This window comes from Dendropsophus ebraccatus, chromosome 8, assembly GCF_027789765.1.
Source record: "Dendropsophus ebraccatus isolate aDenEbr1 chromosome 8, aDenEbr1.pat, whole genome shotgun sequence".
In the NCBI taxonomy this organism is placed as follows: domain Eukaryota; kingdom Metazoa; phylum Chordata; class Amphibia; order Anura; family Hylidae; genus Dendropsophus; species Dendropsophus ebraccatus.
This window is the reverse complement of record NC_091461.1, coordinates 74,700,884-74,721,216: the sequence shown is the minus strand read 5'-3', so window position 1 is coordinate 74,721,216 and position 20,333 is coordinate 74,700,884. Positions and strand designations below refer to the sequence as shown.

General features: G+C 42.6%; 1 protein-coding gene across 1 annotated transcript in view; it reads right to left on the bottom strand.

Annotated features, from left to right (window-relative positions):
* Positions 1 to 20,333, bottom strand: part of PARG (poly(ADP-ribose) glycohydrolase) — a 110,152-nt gene that overhangs the window by 55,667 nt on the left and 34,152 nt on the right. Inside the window, exons 7-8 of the mRNA XM_069980679.1 lie at positions 20,257 to 20,331; positions 11,174 to 11,266 (exon numbers count right to left, since the gene is read on the bottom strand). Coding sequence (XP_069836780.1) covers positions 11,174 to 11,266; positions 20,257 to 20,331 — 168 coding nt within the window. The remainder of the gene's footprint in view (positions 1 to 11,173; positions 11,267 to 20,256; positions 20,332 to 20,333) is intronic.

The window sequence follows — 20,333 nt, the reverse complement described above, 5'->3', positions numbered from 1 at the left end:
GACATAGTGACAGCAGTGACAGCAAAGGGACTACAATGTTTCCCAGTGGTCTTACCCAGGAGACACCAGGCTGGGCTTTTAAGTAATGACAAAGTGCAACTTGTGTCCTGTCAGTTCTGAGGTTGGGTTGAGTGTGCATATATATTTTACTAAGGGACATTTTGTTTTTTTTCTCATTTTTCTCATTTTCTAATGTTATGTGGTTATGTCTGGAACATTTTGGGGATGTGAAATGGTGAAATGTGTGTCCACAAAGCTCTAAACGTGTGTCCTGTCAGTCTCTGATGTCGAGAAGTTTTACTGTGCCACATAGAAGGTGGCTGCATGAAATGAGAATGCTTGTGCTGGGGTAAAGTGTGTGTGTGTAAGGAACTAGCTCAGTGATAGGGAACAGAGGGTTATTAATGGCACATACTCTGAGGAGGTCACTGTTACTAGTTGGGTAATCACTGGGGGGGGGGGCAATTTGAGGCCTATTTTCTTTCCTTTATTTGTTAAAGGGAACCAATCACCCCGAAAATCGATGTAAAGACAAGGATATGTGCTGATAGATCACCCAGCACACTTCCCAAATATGCCCCTGTAACCTCTGTGCCCCCCTCAATGAGACAGTAATCTTACTTTCTTCTTGTCACGCGCTGTATGTAAATTTTTGCTAACTAGTCCGGGTGGGCGTATGTAGTCCTGGTGGGCGTATGTAGTCACGGTCCGTGGGCGTATCTACTCACGGTCCGCGCATGCGCAGTACGGCGGGAGACGACGCTGACGTACTGCGCATGCGCGGGTTCCCGAACACGTCGGCGCGGCCGCGACGCGGAACGCAAGCCGCCGGATGACGTCACTGGACCGCAAGCCGCCGAATCACGCCCCTCTGGGCGTGATTACAGCCGAAGACCGCAACTACATACGCCCCCGGACCGTGAGTAGATACGCCCACGGACCGTGACTACATACGCCCACCAGGACTACATACGCCCACCCGGACTAGTTAGCAAAAATTTACATACAGCGCGTGACAAGAAGAAAGTAAGATTACTGTCTCATTGAGGGGGGCACAGAGGTTACAGGGGCATATTTGGGAAGTGTGCTGGGTGATCTATCAGCACATATCCTTGTCTTTACATTGATTTTCGGGGTGATTGGTTCCCTTTAATGACCTTGTAGAGGGATTACACAGTAAAATACCAATGTTTGCAGATGAAATTAAACTGTGTAAAGTGATTATTACAATAGTGAACAGTGCCCAGCTGTGATAACTAAGGAGTTACCAAGAGCCAGACTGTAATGCACTCCTGGGAAATACAGCTGCTTCACGGTCACACAGGGGCCTGCCCTCAGAAAGCGGAGAGACAAGAGCTACACAGGGGTGAAGAAGGGCTAAAAAGGGTGAAAATTACACTAGAGAGCTGTTTCTGCATGGACAGTGTTAGAGTGGTGATGTGTCCGGAGATTTTTTTTCCCCACTTTTTATCATGGCGTAACCCCTTAATAGAAAGGAATAGCTCTACTTCTGTGCGAATCACTAGTTCACACATATACTGAATGATACAAAACTAGAGAAAGGAGCTGCTGTACCCATGGCTGACACTAATGCCTCTCGGCTACATTTAAAAACCAACGCAAGAATGTTGGTATATAATTTGAACCATACTGCCTCATGTATCATGTGCAGGTCTTCTGGCCCACGAGTCCCTACACTGAACAAACACTGTGTCGGTCAGTGACCGCCAGCCCTGCAAAGCAAGCTACAACAGGGAATAGGGGCCTCAGAATGGCCCTGCAACCCCAATGTCACAGGACCAAAGCCACTGGGCCCCCCACACTCCGCAGGTGCCGCCAGCGGAGAAGGCGGCTGTCAAGCAACATAAGTGTGAACAAGACGTTACTACTCACCATTGCACCAACAGGTAGAATGGGAGAAAGAGGGGGTACTTACCATGTGTGCACAGGTGCTTCTTGCTAATTGGGGTCACATGGATTTTACAAGGAGGAGTGCTAGCCATTATTCAATATGTTATATACTGAATAATGTATACAGTATTGGACACCAGTGCACAGGAATAATATGGAATAAAGTAATAAATAGAATGGGAGGATTACACTACGCAGAAAGATTTGGCTTATTTAGTTCTGACGAGGGATTATATAACAACTATAAGGTGAGGCGATTTTTGTTACCCTGAGAAAAGCATACAAAAGAGGGTAAGGAGCCAAGCTCGGCAATATATAGGCTTACATAGTTTGGAGCAGGATTTCTCGATAAAACGCACAGACAAATTTAGGGCCCATAGGGGTTTTTATGTGCCTGTGCACACATCTATATTTTTTGCAGATCCGTGAATAGACAGTAACTGATGCTGCAAAAGGAAAAATTACATGTCCCAGTGTTGACCCGCAACTGCTGGACAGGTTACAGTCTAGAATGCAGTGGTCTGTGAATTGCGGAACACTATGGAAGCACAAAGTGCTATCCAATCTGTGGATCTGCTATTGCAGACAGCACTTCCGGATGTCTGAATGAGGCTTATATTCCTAACAGGACTCCTATATAAAATAGTAAGAATCCTGTTAATCCCACCCACACAGTATGATTAACAACTTTCTGGGTACCAGTTTGTAGACAGTTTTTAGCATGTTTTAGCAGGGTAAAACAGGACTCTTAAAAGACTGTTTATACAAAGCTATCTGCTAATTTTTAGCGAACGACCAACGACGATTTGAGAACTTGTTTAACGATCACAATGAACGATTTCTCGCTCGTTACTTGATCAATCGCTAAGTTTACACAAGCCAATTATCGCTGAAATGTTAGTTATCGCGAAAATTCGAACGATAATTGTTCCATGTAAACGCAGCATAAGGGTCCTTACTTAAGGCCGTATTACACAGCACAATTTGCAGGAGGAAGCAAACACCGACCTGCCAGTTCAGCACTCTTCGTTCCCCACTCCTCGTTCTCCCCTCGCTATCTGTGCTATTACACACACAGCAAGCCAGGAGGAGCGGGGGTGCAGGAGGGGCCCATTGAATGGCCCATTGATGTTAGCAGCAGTCTGCTGCAGCTGCTCCTATTACATGGAGCGACGAGCAACAGGCTGTCGCTGCACTGATCATTGCGTTTCAACATGTTGAAGGACCATGATCAGCAGACATTGTGCAGCTGACTGTGGTCTTTTAACATGACCTATTACACCAAGTACGGCTGTTAATCATTTGGTGTAATAGGCCCTTTAGAGTTCAGTCAAGATATACTATCACAGCTCAGCTTGTCTCCCTTTACCACACTGTACTCTCAGGTTGGCTACAGAAATCACTTGATGGGTTCTTTGGTGGTAAACATACATTTCCGATGCTGGATACACAACTTCATGTGAGACATATCCAACTGTGGAATCTGCCGACATCCAGTGCTCACAGACCACCTTATTCTGCAAGGTACAGGTCTTCTTTTATAGAGACCCAATTCCAGTGGGTTAGAGGCTTGGGAAATCTGTTGTACAGATGAAACAACTAGGAGTGAATGCCTCCTAAACCCTTTGAACACAGGGAGATGCACAGCTGATAAACATAAATTTTAAAGCAGGCTCAAAAGATGCCATCAGCCAAATATCGGGTGATCGCTGTCACTTTTACACAGCGATTAAAGGCTGCAGAAGCGTTTCTAGCAACGCTGCTGACCTACAATCGGCCCGTGTAAAAGGACCATTATAGACACACAAATACAGAGATGAAGTGGTGCAATTATAGCAGGTGGTCATCAGTAGTAACAAAAATTCAATTTATTAGGTGAAATATCTTATGCTGCGTTTACACGGAACGATTATTATTCGAATTTCGCATAAACTATCGCATGTGAGAGATAATTGTACTGTGTAAACACAGCAAACGATTTAACGATGAGTGAGAAATCGTTCATTTTGATCTTTCAACATCGCTGTTCGCTGAAAATTGGCAGACCGCTTTTTTTATTAATAGCATCCATGTTTCTGTTCATCCTTCAACATCAAAGTAGTAAATCAAAGTGAAGGGGGCGGTAGATCAATAGTGTTTAGAATAGGTCATTCACTATCATTGCAGGTTATCTGCTCTGATCATGCCTAATTGACTGGCCCATTTGTCTCCATTTACTAACAGATAAGTCCATATAGTAATTGCTTCATGTACAGTCAACTCCTTCTGCTTTAAGGCCTCATCTAATACTCTGATGTACTGACATAGTGACATGTTTGGGCACCTGTGGTCACAATTACTGTTACTGTGAATAGCTAATCAAGTTGAAGATGAAATGATTTCCCAAAGGCATACAGTTAAAGATGTGACACACAGCTTTTACGAAAGACCCGAAATAGTTCACCCAATTACACACGAAACAATGACTGTTACTTGCGGTCGTCCTGTCCTTGCAGGCTGTTCGCTTCAGAGCTATTACACCAACAGATTACCTATAGATCATTGTTAAAGTAGGTGGAAATAATGCCGTTTTTATTTTTTCCCCATTTCGGGGGTATTATGTATGCAGGAATGCATGAGGAACTCTTGTATTCATAGATTTGCACCCAAGTACCAAAAAATACATACTCAAAAAAGCAGATACTTGCAACCTTTAAATGTTATTTTGCTTGGTTTAAAATTATTTCAATACTTTAAAGGGAACCAATCACCTAAAAAATCTCTAGTACGCTATGGAAATGTGCTGTAGCAGTACAACCTGCACACTTACTTTATAAACTTGTGGCGCTGTACGTAAATTGTACCCAAGTAGTCATCTGGGTGGTGAGCCTGCACTGGGCAGGTGCTGAATAGGCACAAACTCAATTTGTGGCTATTCTGCACCTGCGCAGTACAGCATAGACCTGCTGTACTGCGCATGTGCGGCGTAGTAAAAATGTAGACACGCTGGTGTAAGTGACAGCACGCACCTGGATGACAACACAGCAGTTATGTAGTTAGAATCATGCCTAGCGGGACATGATTTCCGCGCAGGACAGCCCAGGGGACCGTGACTACTTGCCGGCGGTCACTGCCCAGATGACTACTTGGGGACAATTTACATACAGTGCCCCAAATTTATAAAGTAAGCTTACAGGATGTACATCAGTTTTGGGAAGTGTGCAGGATGCCGCTACAGCACATTTCCATAGCTTAATAGACGTTTTTTGGTCATTGGTTGCCTTTAAATCGCCACAGTCTGGCTGGTGCACGGTAACTATCACTTCCGATTGGCGCCTAAATTTATTGTATGCCTAAATGGAATATGAACAAATGCACAAGGAATTACTTGAAGTGTTCGTAGATTTGCACCAAAGTACCACAAAATAAGCAAAACAACAGATACTCACAACCTTTAAATGTTATTTCGCTAGGCCTAATCATTTTCTATTCGGCAAGGTTTGGCTGGTGCACGGTAATACTTTCAGTAGGCACCTGGGTAACAGTTATACTTGTAGGACTCATCAAGTAAAATATTTTTGTAAATACATTTATTTAGCACAGTTGTCTCCTTCTCTTTACAGACCCACCCTCTGCTCTAAAAACAGTAGTTGTACTTGTATAGAATAGATATACAGAGATATAGTGTAAATATATACTGTAATTATATACAGACACACAGACTATAGCGATGTATATACCAGCCAGATAACGGCTTTTAGAACAGAATGGTGGCTCATAACAGACAACCTCAAAAAGGTACAAGCTGAAGGTTTTACCATGACAGCTCACTGATCAGATCAATAAAAATCTGTGAATAGACCACAAAAGAGCAGTGCATGCAAGACGGTTCAGGAATCTAACAGAACCGGAATCCTTTTGCAAGGAGGAACGGAAGAAAATTCCTTAAACAAGAATTAAAAGACACCTGGCTGGCTAAAAAAATTACAAGCCGTGATACTTGCCAAAGGGAGTGCTACTAACCATGCAGGGTTTTAACCCCCCCCCACACACACACACACAACCTTTTTGTTCTTTAGAAAATGTAAAATATTAAAATGCTAAAATTTTAAGATGAAAACAAACCTTTGCATGTCTCTGTATGTATAGCATATGCAACAAAGTCTGGCGACAGTAGTTCTTGTGCACAATGCTGAAACAATTACATCTCTTATGGATTTATACAACATGCTGCATCCACAGTGTAAGCTTACAGGACACAATGTACCAGTATGCCATTTAGTATCCCATCTCATTTATGGGGTCCTCTCACCCACTAACACAATAAAGTACCTGCAGTGCCTCCCTAAGTGTGACATGGTGAGATCGCTGTAGGCCTGTTATCCACTATAATTATATGCTACACTTTTGTAACCAGTTGTCCTGTTAAGAATAAAATAATTTCTTCAGACAACAGAAAAGATTTTGTTGGAGATTCCCACCTTCAATTCCAATGGGACCAGATAAGGAAATTAAGGCACCAATGCTTCAATCTCATTAAGCACCAACTCAAAACTAGGAAACAATAATGAAGACAAGAGAGCCACCCTGAGGAGAAAAGTGGTAGTTCGGAGAGAATAATATAATGGCAGATATTTAACACCAACACCAATTGTAATTTTGACAGCATCCTTTACTATACCATAAGATTTATGCATCTGCCAGCCCTGTTTGCTCTTAAAAGGGTACACCAGAGAAAGACTTATTTTAAATTGAGTGGGGCACAGCATAAGATTCCACCCATGCTTAACAATGGGAAGGGGATTGTGCTGGGGGAAGGGGGGAGCATGGGAGCTGTAAGCATTATCAGCATAAACCATGCTGTTAATGCCAGAAGTGAACATGAACATAAGTACCATGCAGGGACAGAACTACCTGAGGGGGACTACAAAATGGCAATTTTTGCGATTGCCCAAAATACACCAACATCCACCGATTGGATCAACCTTTCAGCCTTGGCGTGTGCAATAAAGTGGTGCTTTTATGAGTCCGTATTGCTGCGCCAAGGCTGAAAGGTTGATCCAGTCGGTGGATGTAAGTTTACTCCCCATGTGCATTAGGGAGCTTTAAGGCCCTAATTCAACCGATAATCGTCCCGTGGAATAGAAGGCAACGATCAGCCAACATCGTTCATGTCGGCTGATTGTTGCAGTCGTTTGTTTTTCAACATGTTGAAATACAAACGACTGATACAGCAATGATCTGCTGCCGTCGCTCCGTGAAATAGGAGCGGAGGCAGCAGACGCTGCTGTATGCTATGGGCTGCCCGGATGATCTAGCAATCACCCGGGCAGCCCCTCCGCAGCTCCCTCCGGCCCTCCCCATACTCACCTGCTCGCTGCTGCAGCGTGGAGTGGCAGCGAGCGTGGAATAGGGCCTTTAGGCTCCTCTCACCCTGTCACTTGTGTCCCTCTCAGGACTATAAGACCTGCTGTTTTGGAGATGCTCTGACTCACTCTATTAGTCTCAGCCCTAGTTAAAGTCAATCAATTCCATTAGCGTTCTTGTCTTTCCTGCTTCCAGCGTATCATCGTCATCTTGCGGACTGCGGTGGGTGCACGCGTCTCTTCCCGTGTCAGACTCCATTCTATGCACAGGCAGATTCCGTCGTCTGTCCAAAGAATGAACATCCCATGAATCCACACAGATTTTACGTCGCTTTTCTGAAGTGTGCACATACCCTAAGGGTGTCTTTACACGGACAGATTATGTGACAGATTTTTGAAGTGGAAGCCAGGAATGGCTTTGAAAAGGAGGAGAAATCTCAGTCTTTCCTTTATGACCTGTTCTTTGTTTATAGTCTGTTCCTGGCTTTGGCTTCAAAAATGTGTCAGATAATTTGTCTGTGTAAACGCACCATAGTATATCCCACTACTTGACAGGTGCTATTACAAGCAGATGACTTAACTAAAGTGATCCAAGTACTTGCCTATTAACTGGTAATATGCCAACAGCTCCAGTGTTATAGAGCTTTTTCAGGTTTTGATACTAATAGGGGTTTAAACCCATGTAAAAGCTCTTTTCATTTTACTGCACACATGTAAATGTGGCACGGTTTTGTATGCAGATTATTCCAACAAAATGTATAACCTCGTTTGCTGCAGAATATGCTGTGCAAGAAGAAAAATGGATTTCCTTGCAGCATGTGATATTTTCTTGAGTGACTCCAGAATGGCGATTAAAAGATCTATAATAGTTATTTAAGCAGTTTCCTAAATACTCTGTGCTAGAAAGGGGCTGCCGCAGCCAGGTCTGTGCATGGTTTGGGCACCATGAATCTGGGGACAGGTTCCCTTTAAGGTGCTCCTTTTAATAGGTAAATAGTTACTTAACACTCAAGACAAGTGAATGTAAATGATCCTCACAAGTCATTCTAAATTATCTTAAATGGAAACCAACATAATCTAAGATTTTATACAGACTCTTGACAGCATCGAGTATTTTCTGTGTTTATTGCGTTTTCAAGTGTGACTGAAGCCACTATTCTAACACATAAGATTCACAAGGGATGGATATTATCCTTGTGTCAGAGTGAAATACACAACAACCCCAGAAACCAGCAGACAGTATATTGACAAGACAGTAACTCCAACAATAACTGGTAACCTAAATCAAAGGAGTCTTATGCTTCATTAGCTTGTGTCAGCCATGAGAACCGTCGTCCAGAGTTCTCGGAATTCAATAATGCCAACTATTTTTCAGACTTCCTATTGGTATGTTCTTCCCTCATTTAGACCGAATTTATTTACATAATAGAATATGTATATGAACAGAAGGGATGTGATAAGGAGGAATGGAAATGAACATCTTAAAAGGGAAACTATCAGCAGGTTAGACGAATCTAACCTGCTAATATTTACCTACCGCGCAGAAGGCGCCAAGGATGAAGGTAATAGGGACATATCAGCAGGTTAGATTCGTCTAACCTACTGATAGTTCTCCTTTAAAGTGAGAGATCTAGTTGATACATACCAAAGGGGTATGATAACTGGGGGGACAAACACTTTACTTGAAAGGGATTGGCCACTTTAGAGTAATATTACCCAGTGTACAGTATTAGTAAATGTACACACGGCACTTACTGACAGGAGCTCCGGTGTACCTCATAGCACTGATATCAGGCTCCCCTCCTACATGCTGTGCCACCCTGGTCTGTATGTTGAATGATGATTCTGTGCAAAAGATGTCTGTGCATGGAGGAGCATGTTCACCTCTGAGCCTGTATATGCCTATGGAGGACATAGAGGGGGGGCATGGCCACATGCTCCTTCATTTTAAGGACAGGATTGCCGTTCGGCATAAAGAGCAGGACAACACAGCCTGAAGTAGGAGCATCTAGTATTATCTCTATACACAGGGAGCTGCTGTCAGCGAGTGGAGGGAATGTACAGTCTAACACTAAACCTGAACAATTTTACTATTAAAGGGGTTGTCCAGTGCTACAAAAACAATGGCTACTTTTTTCAAGAGCACCAATGGGACATTGCTCTGTACATATTTTACAGGCAAAATTTCGAACTGAATCCATGCACGAATTCAGCTTTAAATTCCTTTTCTCACATTACTCAGTGTGAACAATTCAATCAGTATAATGTCACTGTGTGATAGGAGAGCTGGCCATACAATGCGAGCACCCCTAGGATTCCATGCTACTGAATGTGGACATGCAGCAGCTGTATACATGCACAGTGTATACTTGTCCCGCTCCAATGGCTGTCACTCAATCAAAAGCCATATCTGTGTGCACACAAAGGACTAAGACTTTCTGTGTTTGGTCTCTTTATGTTTGAAAAAATAGGACAAATATCTGCATGGAGGGGGCATGGACTGCAGCTTGACAGGAAGGAAGACACCTAGTTGCCATATGTACAACCTTGATTTAAACAAAGAAAAACTAGAGTATATTGCAAAAACTGCCTGTGGAATAGAAGAATAATCACACAATGCGGTTTCTTTTTTTTTGCAAATGATCACTATATTGTAAATAAGTTTCACAAGATATCAGGGTATAACATATTCACCCATAAGTGCAAAATGTCCAGATGCAGACACAAGAGGAAGATAGTTCATATGCTCATGTTTGAGCTGCAGACATCTCTCTGAAGGTGAACGGCGTTGCGGCTGTGAGCACCGAAGATTGCGATGTTTCAAGGAATGAACATGAGCATATGAACTATCTTCCTCTTGTGTCCGCATCTGGACATTCTGCACATATGGGTGAATATGTTATACCCGGATATCTTGTAAAACTTATTTACAATATAGTGATCATTTGCAAAAAAGGAACTGCATTGTGTGATCTTTCTTCTGTTGGACTTCACGAGGTACAAGCACACAAGAGGGCAGCAAACTGTGATCACAACTCCTGCCGACAGTTGTGTCCCTAGGACAAGTAACTTTTAATTAGTAAAACCCCTTTAAGTGCTCCATGTGGTTGCTTTTTCGGTGAATGGTGTCCAGTACTGGCATCTCCATTAGCTGTACAATATTTGGTAACAGCATGACCACAGAGGTATACAGTACTCCTGTCCTGCAGGAAATGTTGTTTTATTTACATTCAGACACAGTGCTCTCTGCTGACATCTCTGGTCGAGACAGGAACTTGAGATTTTTTAATAGAAGTAAAAACAAATCTATATAAATTTCTGACACCAGTTGATTTGAAAGAAAAAGATTTTGGACAACCCCTTTAATCTGCCTCTGCTTGTACTCTTCTCTAGTTCTGTGCCTCCACACACTCCTGTCTCTAAGCTCTATGTGTAGTTCAGTCCCCCTCAGGTCTTTTACCTCATTATCATCTATCCATAAACATGAGATGCCCTCACTGATCACTAGAACAAAGGTCCCAAGCCCTCTATTTTCCCTCACCGTACAGAAACAGTCCTGATACAAAAACGCACCAGTCCCTGTACATAGTTGAATTGTGGGGGATGGATTTAAAGGGAAACTATAAGTTGGTTATAAGAATCATACCAGTTGATATGTCCCTTTTGTGCCCAGGGTGCTGAGGATGAAGGTAAGTGAAGACATATTCATCAAACAAAGTTGCCTATAAACCTTCAATAACTGCCATCCGACTGGTCACTGGGCTGACCGTTCTCTCTCTCATCCTCTCCATATACATGAATGTTTGGCATCTGTCAGTGAAGACTCTGTAGGGCCTCATACACCTTGCACTGACTTATACTGGAGTTATTTATTTGTATAGCGCCAGCAGATTCCACGGCACTTGTTAATGTCTTACCTGTGTGCAGAGTTTGGGAAGCTTAAGAGTCAAAGAAACCATTTCAGGAAGAATTGAAGTAAAGAGATGCATACGCTCATCATCATCAAGAACCTGCAGAGAGATAAGACAGAAGTGAAGAGCTGCGTTAGCTATGTCCCTGCCTAATAAGTGTAAAATAATAAACTTATACCTACCTGTCTATGCCCCCTGATGTCCTGCTAGCTTCAGCCAATCGCCGGGATAGTGCCACGGCCAGTGATTGGCTGTGCGGCCTGTCACTTCAGACACTGCAGAGAGCAGGCTGAGCCTAACAGGACATTAGGGGGCGTAGACAGGTATGTATAAGTTTATTTATTTATTTTTTTACACAGTCATCAGCTGCGCATCACTAATAGACATAGCGATTCATGCCCGGCGGTCGATTTTATGATAGGACCAAAAGACACAATCAGTTGATGATAGACGTCGTCTTTACATGGAGCGATGATGGGCCAAATCGGCCAGATTGGGCAGATTATTGCTCTGTGTATTAAGGCTCTTAGTCTCCAGTGTACATGAAAGCAAGAGGGATTGTGGGAAAGTGTGTCCACTGTTGCATGGCAACAGCACAGCCAAAGTTTAAAGAGGATACCAATAAGTGATGAGATCCAAGGGGGGATCCCTTTACCTTGCTCGAATGCCCCTACATTTTAATGCACAGTGTGTTTTACACTGCAGTTAGAAAAGTAGGTTTGGTGCCTGATACACTTTAATATGTGAAGTCCAAGTTTAAGACCTCCTACCAGGGAAACCAAGTATCAACAAAAGTAATTCTTTCAAGATGCGCTTACATAAATTCCATGAAAATAAATATATTCAATCAAAGGGCGCTGCCTGCTGTCAAGATGTCCGATATAACCGGACTCAAGCCTTTTATAAGTGACATATGAATAGGAGGCTGTCATGCTTTATTGCTGCTGTATAGCAGTTGTCAAAACATATACAGTGACCCTGGACTTAGAATTGTCATCTAGTCCTGGTTTTCACTAGCAAAAATGCTAATGAAATTTCCAGGGGAAGAATATCATATTGAAGTCTCTGTATGGTTTAATTTGCAATAGAAACTATTATAACCCTAGCTCTATCAAAAATAAAAGGTGCCATAAAGACAACTATGATTGTTATTAAGTTTATTTAGTTAAGTTTGCTAGTAGTATAGACAGTTTTTTTTTTTTAGAAAAACAAAACATAAAATGGCATAAAATGTAGGATCAATTTACAGGATGGTTCCCCAACTTACTTGTAGCAAATGAACAAATCATAAATATAACATAATATATGTCTAACAGCTAAACATTCTATATTCATTCTGGAAAGAAATGCAATTAAAGAGACAATCTGTCAGGTCCCTGGTGTCCAAGGATCTCAACAATGTTCAGAAGCCCCATAGAGAATGGAAGAATAACTGTGGTGTGTTGTGTTCATTCTCTTTGGCAGAGGTGCCAAACTCACAGCCCTCCAGCTGTTGTAAACTACAAGTCCCATCATGCATGGATAGCTAAATCTTCAGCTTTTGGCCGTCCAGGCATGATGTAAATTGTAGTTGTGCAACAGCTGGAGGGCCGTGAGTTTGACACCTGTGCTCTAAGGGGCTACTTGTTCAACAATGTTCAGAAACTCCTAAAAGAATAGACTGCTGGTTGCGCGTGCTGTGCTCCATTCATTATGCGGGACTTTTGACCTCTGTTCTTGTGATAGGGGATAACTTTTGATTGTAGGATAACCGCTTTAAAGCTTTTTTTTTTTTTTTTTTTTTATTATTCAGAAAAAGCATTTCAACCTCAATGACAGGGCCAGCAAACAATGGAGATTTCACTACAATTTGAAGAGAAACCATCAGAGCAGTTTTTAAGCATCTAACCTGCAGATATGTCCCTATAGCTCATGCCGTTTCCATGTACTTTGTGGTTTAATCTGTATGCTAATGAGAGAGTTTAGTGCACTGGGGTGCGACTACAGCCCTCAGTGCATTTATCTACCCTGGCTGGCCCGCCTCTTCTAATGAATACTGGGCTGTGCTCTGCAGGAACTTAACTCTGGCACTCTTCACTGAGACACGTCCACCCCCAGTGCACCAAATCATCTCATTAGCATATGGATTAGACTACAAAGTACAAGAAAACTTGCCTTCATCCTCAGCGCCCTGTGTGCTATAAGGAAATATCAGCAGGTTAGATGCTTTTATCCTTTAAAAGGGGTACTCTGGGCCAGGGGTATTTTTGAGGATCCCCAGGGAGGGGGTGGAAATTGAAGCCAGAGGTCACTTACCTCCCCTGTTCCAGCGCTGGTGCCTGGATCGCGCTGCCCAGTACTCCTGTCCCGCGGCTGCTTCCTGGTCAGAGCTGCCGCATGAATCGTGATGTCTCAAGGCAGCTCTGCCAATCAGCCGCCGTAGCGGGGTCCCGCCTCGGCCGCTGAATGGCAGAGCTGCCTTGAGAAGGCATAAACAACCCTGCTGCCGGGCCAATAGTGATATGTTTTAGCGTGCACAGAAACCTGAGGATCAGGTGTTTTACAGCTCCTCAGTTGATCGCTGACACTTTTAAACAGACCGATTAGCAGCCAAACACTAGTTGCTGATAATTGGCCCACGTAAAAGGCCACTAATTCTATCATTTTTTTCTCTGTTACTTGATCAGGAAAATGTGTACTATTAGTTAACAATCAACTAAAATAATTGACTTTCTGGCTTCTTGAAAAATATCTCAAACACATGAATGTCCAGCTGTTAAACATGGCCTCATGTCTGTGGTTTTAATTTCTTAAGCAATAAATAAGCTGGGATACCATCTTCAAAGTGTGCGGATTTACAATTTAATGCTGACAACTAGGGCTGTGGAGTCAGAGCTAGTTTTGGCTGGAGTCAGAAAAAACGTACCAACTCTAAAGTGACTGTACCACCAGGCCCAGGCTGAAGCACTGGGGGCAGGCCGACCCACCCTTAGTGGGAAGAAACCCCAGCCCCTCCATGACGTGACTCCATTAGAATCAATGGAACCCTATCATAGAGGGGCTGGGGTTTTCTCCCACTAAGGGTGGGTCGGCCAGCATCCAGTGCTTCAGCCTGGGCCTAGTGGTACAGTCACTTTAAAAAAAAAAAATCTTTAAAAAAATTTAGAAATGAGTTTTCATATGAATTTTATAAGTTTTGCTCATCAATATATTTTATGAGCAACATTCTAATAGGACATTGGCCCTATCAGATAAGGGTGGACGGGGAAAAGTTGTCACTATTTGGCAGTTTGTTTCTAAGCTGGAAGAGTCCATTGTGTGTGGGGAGGATATCTGTGCTGTTCTCTCCCTGGATGCTGGATGACTGTATATGAACAGTAGTGTAATATGAAGATATCCTGTGTAAAATAGAGGAGGAGAAGGCATAAGTAGTGCAGCAGTAACCACTGTCCTCAACGTGGTATTCTATGGCCGCAACAGGCTGTGTATGTATGCTATGGCTGCAGCAGGCTGTATGTATGAGTGTGTGTGTGTGTGTGTGTGATATGGCTGCAGCTGTGTGTGTGTGTGTGTGTGTGTGTGTATGTGTGCTGTGGCTGCAGCAGTGTGTGTGTGTGTGTGTGTGTGTGTGTGTGAGTGAGACAGAGAGAGTGAGTGTGAGAGAGAAAGAGAGAGAAATTAAAGGGGTATTGTGAGCAACAGTGAAAAATCCAGGGGGGGGGGGGCAGGGGGAGGTTGGCTCATAATAAAGAAGTCCTATTCACCCATCCCTGTGCCCTCACAGTGACCCCTCTATATCACTATGTGTGACCCCCTCTATACAGGGATCTGGCATTGTTAGCAGTGTTTCTTTGTGGCTGGTGAATATTTAGTTAGAAACATAGAAAATTGTCAGCAGGTAAAGACCACCTGCTGCATCTAGTCTAGTTGTGAGTAGTTCAGGACATGGAGGCTGGAGACTGGCTGTATCCACTGCACACACAGGAGAATCTGCTTTATATCTTTCCTTATTCCCTCAGAAATCGTCCCAGGATCACGTAGGACATTAGGGAGAAGCTGCTGAGCCAGTGTGATAAATAACTCCCCTGGTATATGACCAGCCATTTATGGAGGAACAGGAGTTGGGAGTCGGTCCTGATAAAATTCAGTTGGAGTTCTTTAAAGCCCATCACAGGTATGACTATACATAGGCAAAAGGAATATAACTCGGTAACCATAAGACAGCCTTAACAAGCAGAGAGAAGAGAGAGAAGAGAAGGCACCAGCCATGACTTTTTTTTCTAGTAAGAAAGAAAAAAGCCTCAGAGTGACAGCTCATCAAATCATACAAAACGAACACATGACACATGATCCCAGACAGGCCTATCCATCACGGAGCAGGAAAGAATAATCAAGCCTTGAAAATGCAGACTGCATGCAAACAGGTTCCGACGTGAACATTTCTCTTCTCATTGTGCTGTGTCTGTGGTTTTTCTGCTTAACCCTGTCGGATTCAGTCAAAGAAATTGTTATTGCTAAGAAATAACATCAAGCGTCAACAACAAATCTAGGGATTGGCTGTTATTTAACACAGAAAGTAAACTGGATGAAAAATTCTTTTACAATGATTTAAGCAAGGTTTACCACAAAGACGAGGTATCCATCTTATATGTATGGCTGTGCACTGTATCATCAGGTTATACGGGTGACACAAAAGGTCAACATGTGCATACTGACGGCTGGTGGCTCCAAGGCCATCTCAGACAGTCTTGATCAAAAATATTCTACTTTCTGTATACATCCTATATTTAGTCTTATGCATGTCCACAAATACAGACTAGTGTAGTAACTAGTGGGGTACCAAAGGGCTCAAAATTGGGTCCACTACTTTTAATATGTTTATTAATGACCCTGTAGAGGGGCTACAGAGTATAATCCATTTTTGCAGATGACACTAAACTGGGTAAAGTAATCATCACAGAAGCGGATCATAAAAGATTACAGAGGGAATTGGAGAAGCTAGAAGCTTGGGCAGGGAAATGGCAAATTAAGTTTAATGTGGATAAATGTAAAGCTATGCACTTGGGCCATATAAATAACTTAAGTTATGTGTTAAATAAAAACACTGGGTAAAACTGCTTCTGAAAAGGACCTGGAGGTATTGGTGGACAGTAAACTTTAGTGATCAGTGCCAGGCAGCAGCTGCCAAGGCTAATAAAATAATGGGATGCATCAAAAGAGGCATAGATGCTAAAGATGAGAATACAGTTTTGCCTCTTTTTAAATCACTGGTCAGACCACACATGGAATACTATGAGAAGGACCACAGCTGAACTGGAGAGGGTACAAAGGAGGCCGACCAATGTCATTAAGGGAATGGGTGGGTTACAGTACCAGGAAAGGTTATCAAGTTTGGGGGTATTTAGTTAAGAAAAAAGACGTCTTAGGGGCAATCTGATCACAACGTACAAATATATGAATGGACAGTACAGAGATGTTTCAAGTGACCTTGTTACACCTAGGTCTGTAACCATAACAAGGGGACATACTCTAAAATTAGAGGAAAGAAGGTTTCACCACCAGCACAGACCCGGATTCTTTACAAGGGAAAAACCAAGGCCAGATATCCATCCACAGACAGCTGTTGTGGGGTGTTGCCCCTCATTAGTGTGGAGCAGGATTCTGGCTAGGTGGGAGCAATGCCTAGTAGAGCCATAAGAGAAACAGATCACTGATCTCAGGGAGACCAACCAAACGATAACACTGCAGGCTGCTGGTTAAAGCTCTCAATCCAGTGAAATCCTAGGTGCAATGCTCCCTGGAAAACATAGAAATGTTTAAAAAAAAAAAAAAGGAGCTTGTGGAGCCTCATTTAAGGGTCTCGAAACACAGGACTAGTCAGAGGGATATCTGGCTAGTCCTGTGTTTCAAGACTCTTAAATGAGACTCCACAGGCTCCTATTTTTGCATTTCCTAAAAAAATATATCACAAGTTATGGGCACTAGATTTCATGTGATAGGACGGTGATCCAGAGATTAATCTGATTGCCATTTTGGGGTTGGGAGGGAATTTTTTCTCCTTGTGATGGAGCAATTGGCATGTGCCTATTAAGGGTTTTTGCCTTCCTCAGTAGGGTTTCTGTAGATTGAACTTTATGGACTCTTGTCTTTTTTTCAACTTTATTAAGTTACTATGTGATTTCAGAAGAAGGAATGCAGCCTTTAATATACGAACACAAGCCTCAGACATATCCCAGAATCCTACACTCCCTAAGTCATGGTACAGTCTTCAATAATGTCAGAAGCTTTCGTTAAGTGAGAAATCAAAGGGCTTTTTTCTGGTTTTACATATTTTTGTGGGACAGGGTAGATCAGAAAAGACAGATTTATCTGAAGGTCTAGAATACAGAACTGTGAGATGTGCTGTCAGCTGCAGCTTTATATTATTGGGGAGTATAAAACATGTTACAATCCCTGGCTAATCAAAACTGCTGTGTAGACGATCCGTCATATGAGCAGACGCCTGTAATGCAGCCAGAAGCCATTTATCAAGTATATGTAATTGAGTAGGACGTGTGCTTAACTCTCACATCAATCAGGTCTATGTCTACCACTCACAGGCCGACAGCCCAGACATCCTGTGTACACAGTAGTGTCGGGTTCCGGCTATGTAAAAAAGGGGAAAGTGTTGGGCGTATGTTTATTGGTATATAAAACGGTTATATTTCTACAAAACAACAAAATTGTAGATCCTATACCAAAATGCTTTATGCAAACTATTTTGTACGTGTAGTTTCAAAGGATTTTTAAAAACCCTTTTCTTAGATTAACCCTTATTATTCCCTTACTTTTAAAATCAAAGCACATACTCCTTTCTGCCATACTATGACGTAGGGTTGAAATGAACTGGACGTAACAGGCTGGCACTGTGGTGGGCTGATAATTTACAAAGGTGAGAAGGGGTGAGAGGAGGTTACTCACATACTGGGTTTGCAAAGTGTCGTGTGAGCAGCAGCAACATCAGAGTAAGGACATGATTACACTAAGCACTGTGCTGCTGCCGCTGAAAATGGAGAGGGAGATTACACTGCAGGTTTATGGACATACAGCAGTAGTCTCCCTCTTTGCTCCCAAAGGGAAAAATGTCTCTTCAAATTTTCCTGAAATGTTGTGATATTTCACAGCACTTTGGGAGTTTAGACCACCAAGGAGGGCACAGGCCTCAGCACTGCTTTCCCAGTCTTACCTGTCCTATCTGCTGGTTAATCTTACAGATTCCATGTAGCACAATTAAAATATTGATAAAGTGTACAAAAGGCTTTTAAGTAGCTTTATAGGGAACTATTACACTGGAATACTAATGGTACTAATGGTACTAATACTATATTAGAAGCTTCAGTTAATAGCTCCATACATCAACATGGCAGTGGGATTGACAACACAACTAAAACTTACAGTACTGCAGGCGATATTCAGCCCTATACAGGGATTACCAGTAATTCTATATACAGGATTCCGCAACATGCAGCAGACTGCACAAACACAATATATGCAATGCAATCACTATTGACCCCAAAGCTTTCATGATGATTGCTTCCCATTGATCTGCAGGATCTGCATTACATCTGTGTGTGCATGGAGTACAAATATTTCTGACAATGCCAAGAAGCATTAGTGCAATGCAGAATAAAACCCTGATAAAGGATAACCACATGAAATACCCTTCAAATGAAGGCATCATCACTATTACGTTGAAGTACAAAGATAGATCTACTTGAATATTCATTCTTGGCATTGTTAGTATACAGAATTATTATCAAGAGAGTCTGATACAAACACTATATGATGCCTGATAAGTCCTTGCATCATACATAAATGAGTGCACATAGTGCTCTCAGATTCTCCTATAAGCGCCTATGAGTTCTAAGAAGCTCAGAGAGGTCTTGGGTATTTTCATTTGCATGCTGGAAAGCAATCTTTGTGGGTCAATGATTTAAATGCATTTGCTATGGCAAGCCCTCGTGGCAAGAACCCACAAACTATAGAAGAACTCCAAGAGATGTGTCATGCTGTCATTTGGAGATCAGGTGCCTCCATGGTCTCACACTGGACAGGGGATCCTACAGGCACCTTACGATAATACAGAAGGGTCAGTGCTTCTTAAAGTGAACCTGTCAATTTCATGCTACCCAAGCCAAGGGCACCATAAAACACAGACATGCACCCTTATAACAATACTACACTCTGGCTGTGTCAATTTACAGAAATCACTTTGGTAACTTAGGCTGGGTACAGGACCCACCCACTACAGCATTACCACATACGTTAAAGGGTTAGTGCAGTATTCACTAAATAATACACATTACAAAGTTATAAAACTTTGAAATGTGTGTTATTTAAGTAAATGGCCCCCTTCCCTGTGTTCCCCCCACCCTGGAAGTGGGGTGCATTATACTCACCGAGTTACTGTTGACCCCGGCCGCCATCTTAGGTTGATCGAGTCATCTTCAGGAGGCAGGCCTGACTGCTCCAGTTATCCCTCATGCCAGCCCCCCTCCAGCGTGTCATCAGCTGCTTAGCCGCGATTGGCTGAGCATAACTATGCTCAGCCAATCGCGGCTGAGCAGCTGATGACGCACCAGAGGGTGGCCGGCATGAGGGAGGGCTGGAGCGGTCCGGCCAACCTCCTGAAGATGCAGCGATCAACCCAAGATGGCGGCCGGGGTCGACAGTAATTTGGAGAGTATAATGCACCCCACTTCAGGGGTGTGGGGGGGGGGCATTCACTTAAATAACACACATTACAAAGTTGTATAACTTCATTATGTCCGCTGCTTAGAATCAAACATTTAAAAAGGGGGAAAAAAAACTACATGGATTTTGATGGATCACTGATGTCATACAGGGAGGTGGAGGAAGGTGTTACAAATACTTTCTATTATATTTATAGTCAAACTATAGCAAACTGGGGTCTTATTATTACTGTTATTTTTCCATTTCATTCTAAACTCTACTTAACTTACCTTAGAATCAAATCTCACTACTCAGACATGCACAGTAACAATATTCTATTCCTTTAATATTTGCAGAAGACTTTAGTAAATCTGGAACACGTAGAATTAAATTATTACCTTAACACAAAAGTTGATTAATGCTGTAAAGTCCCATTTCTTGGCATATGACAGATTGTATGACAGAATTGCTTCCT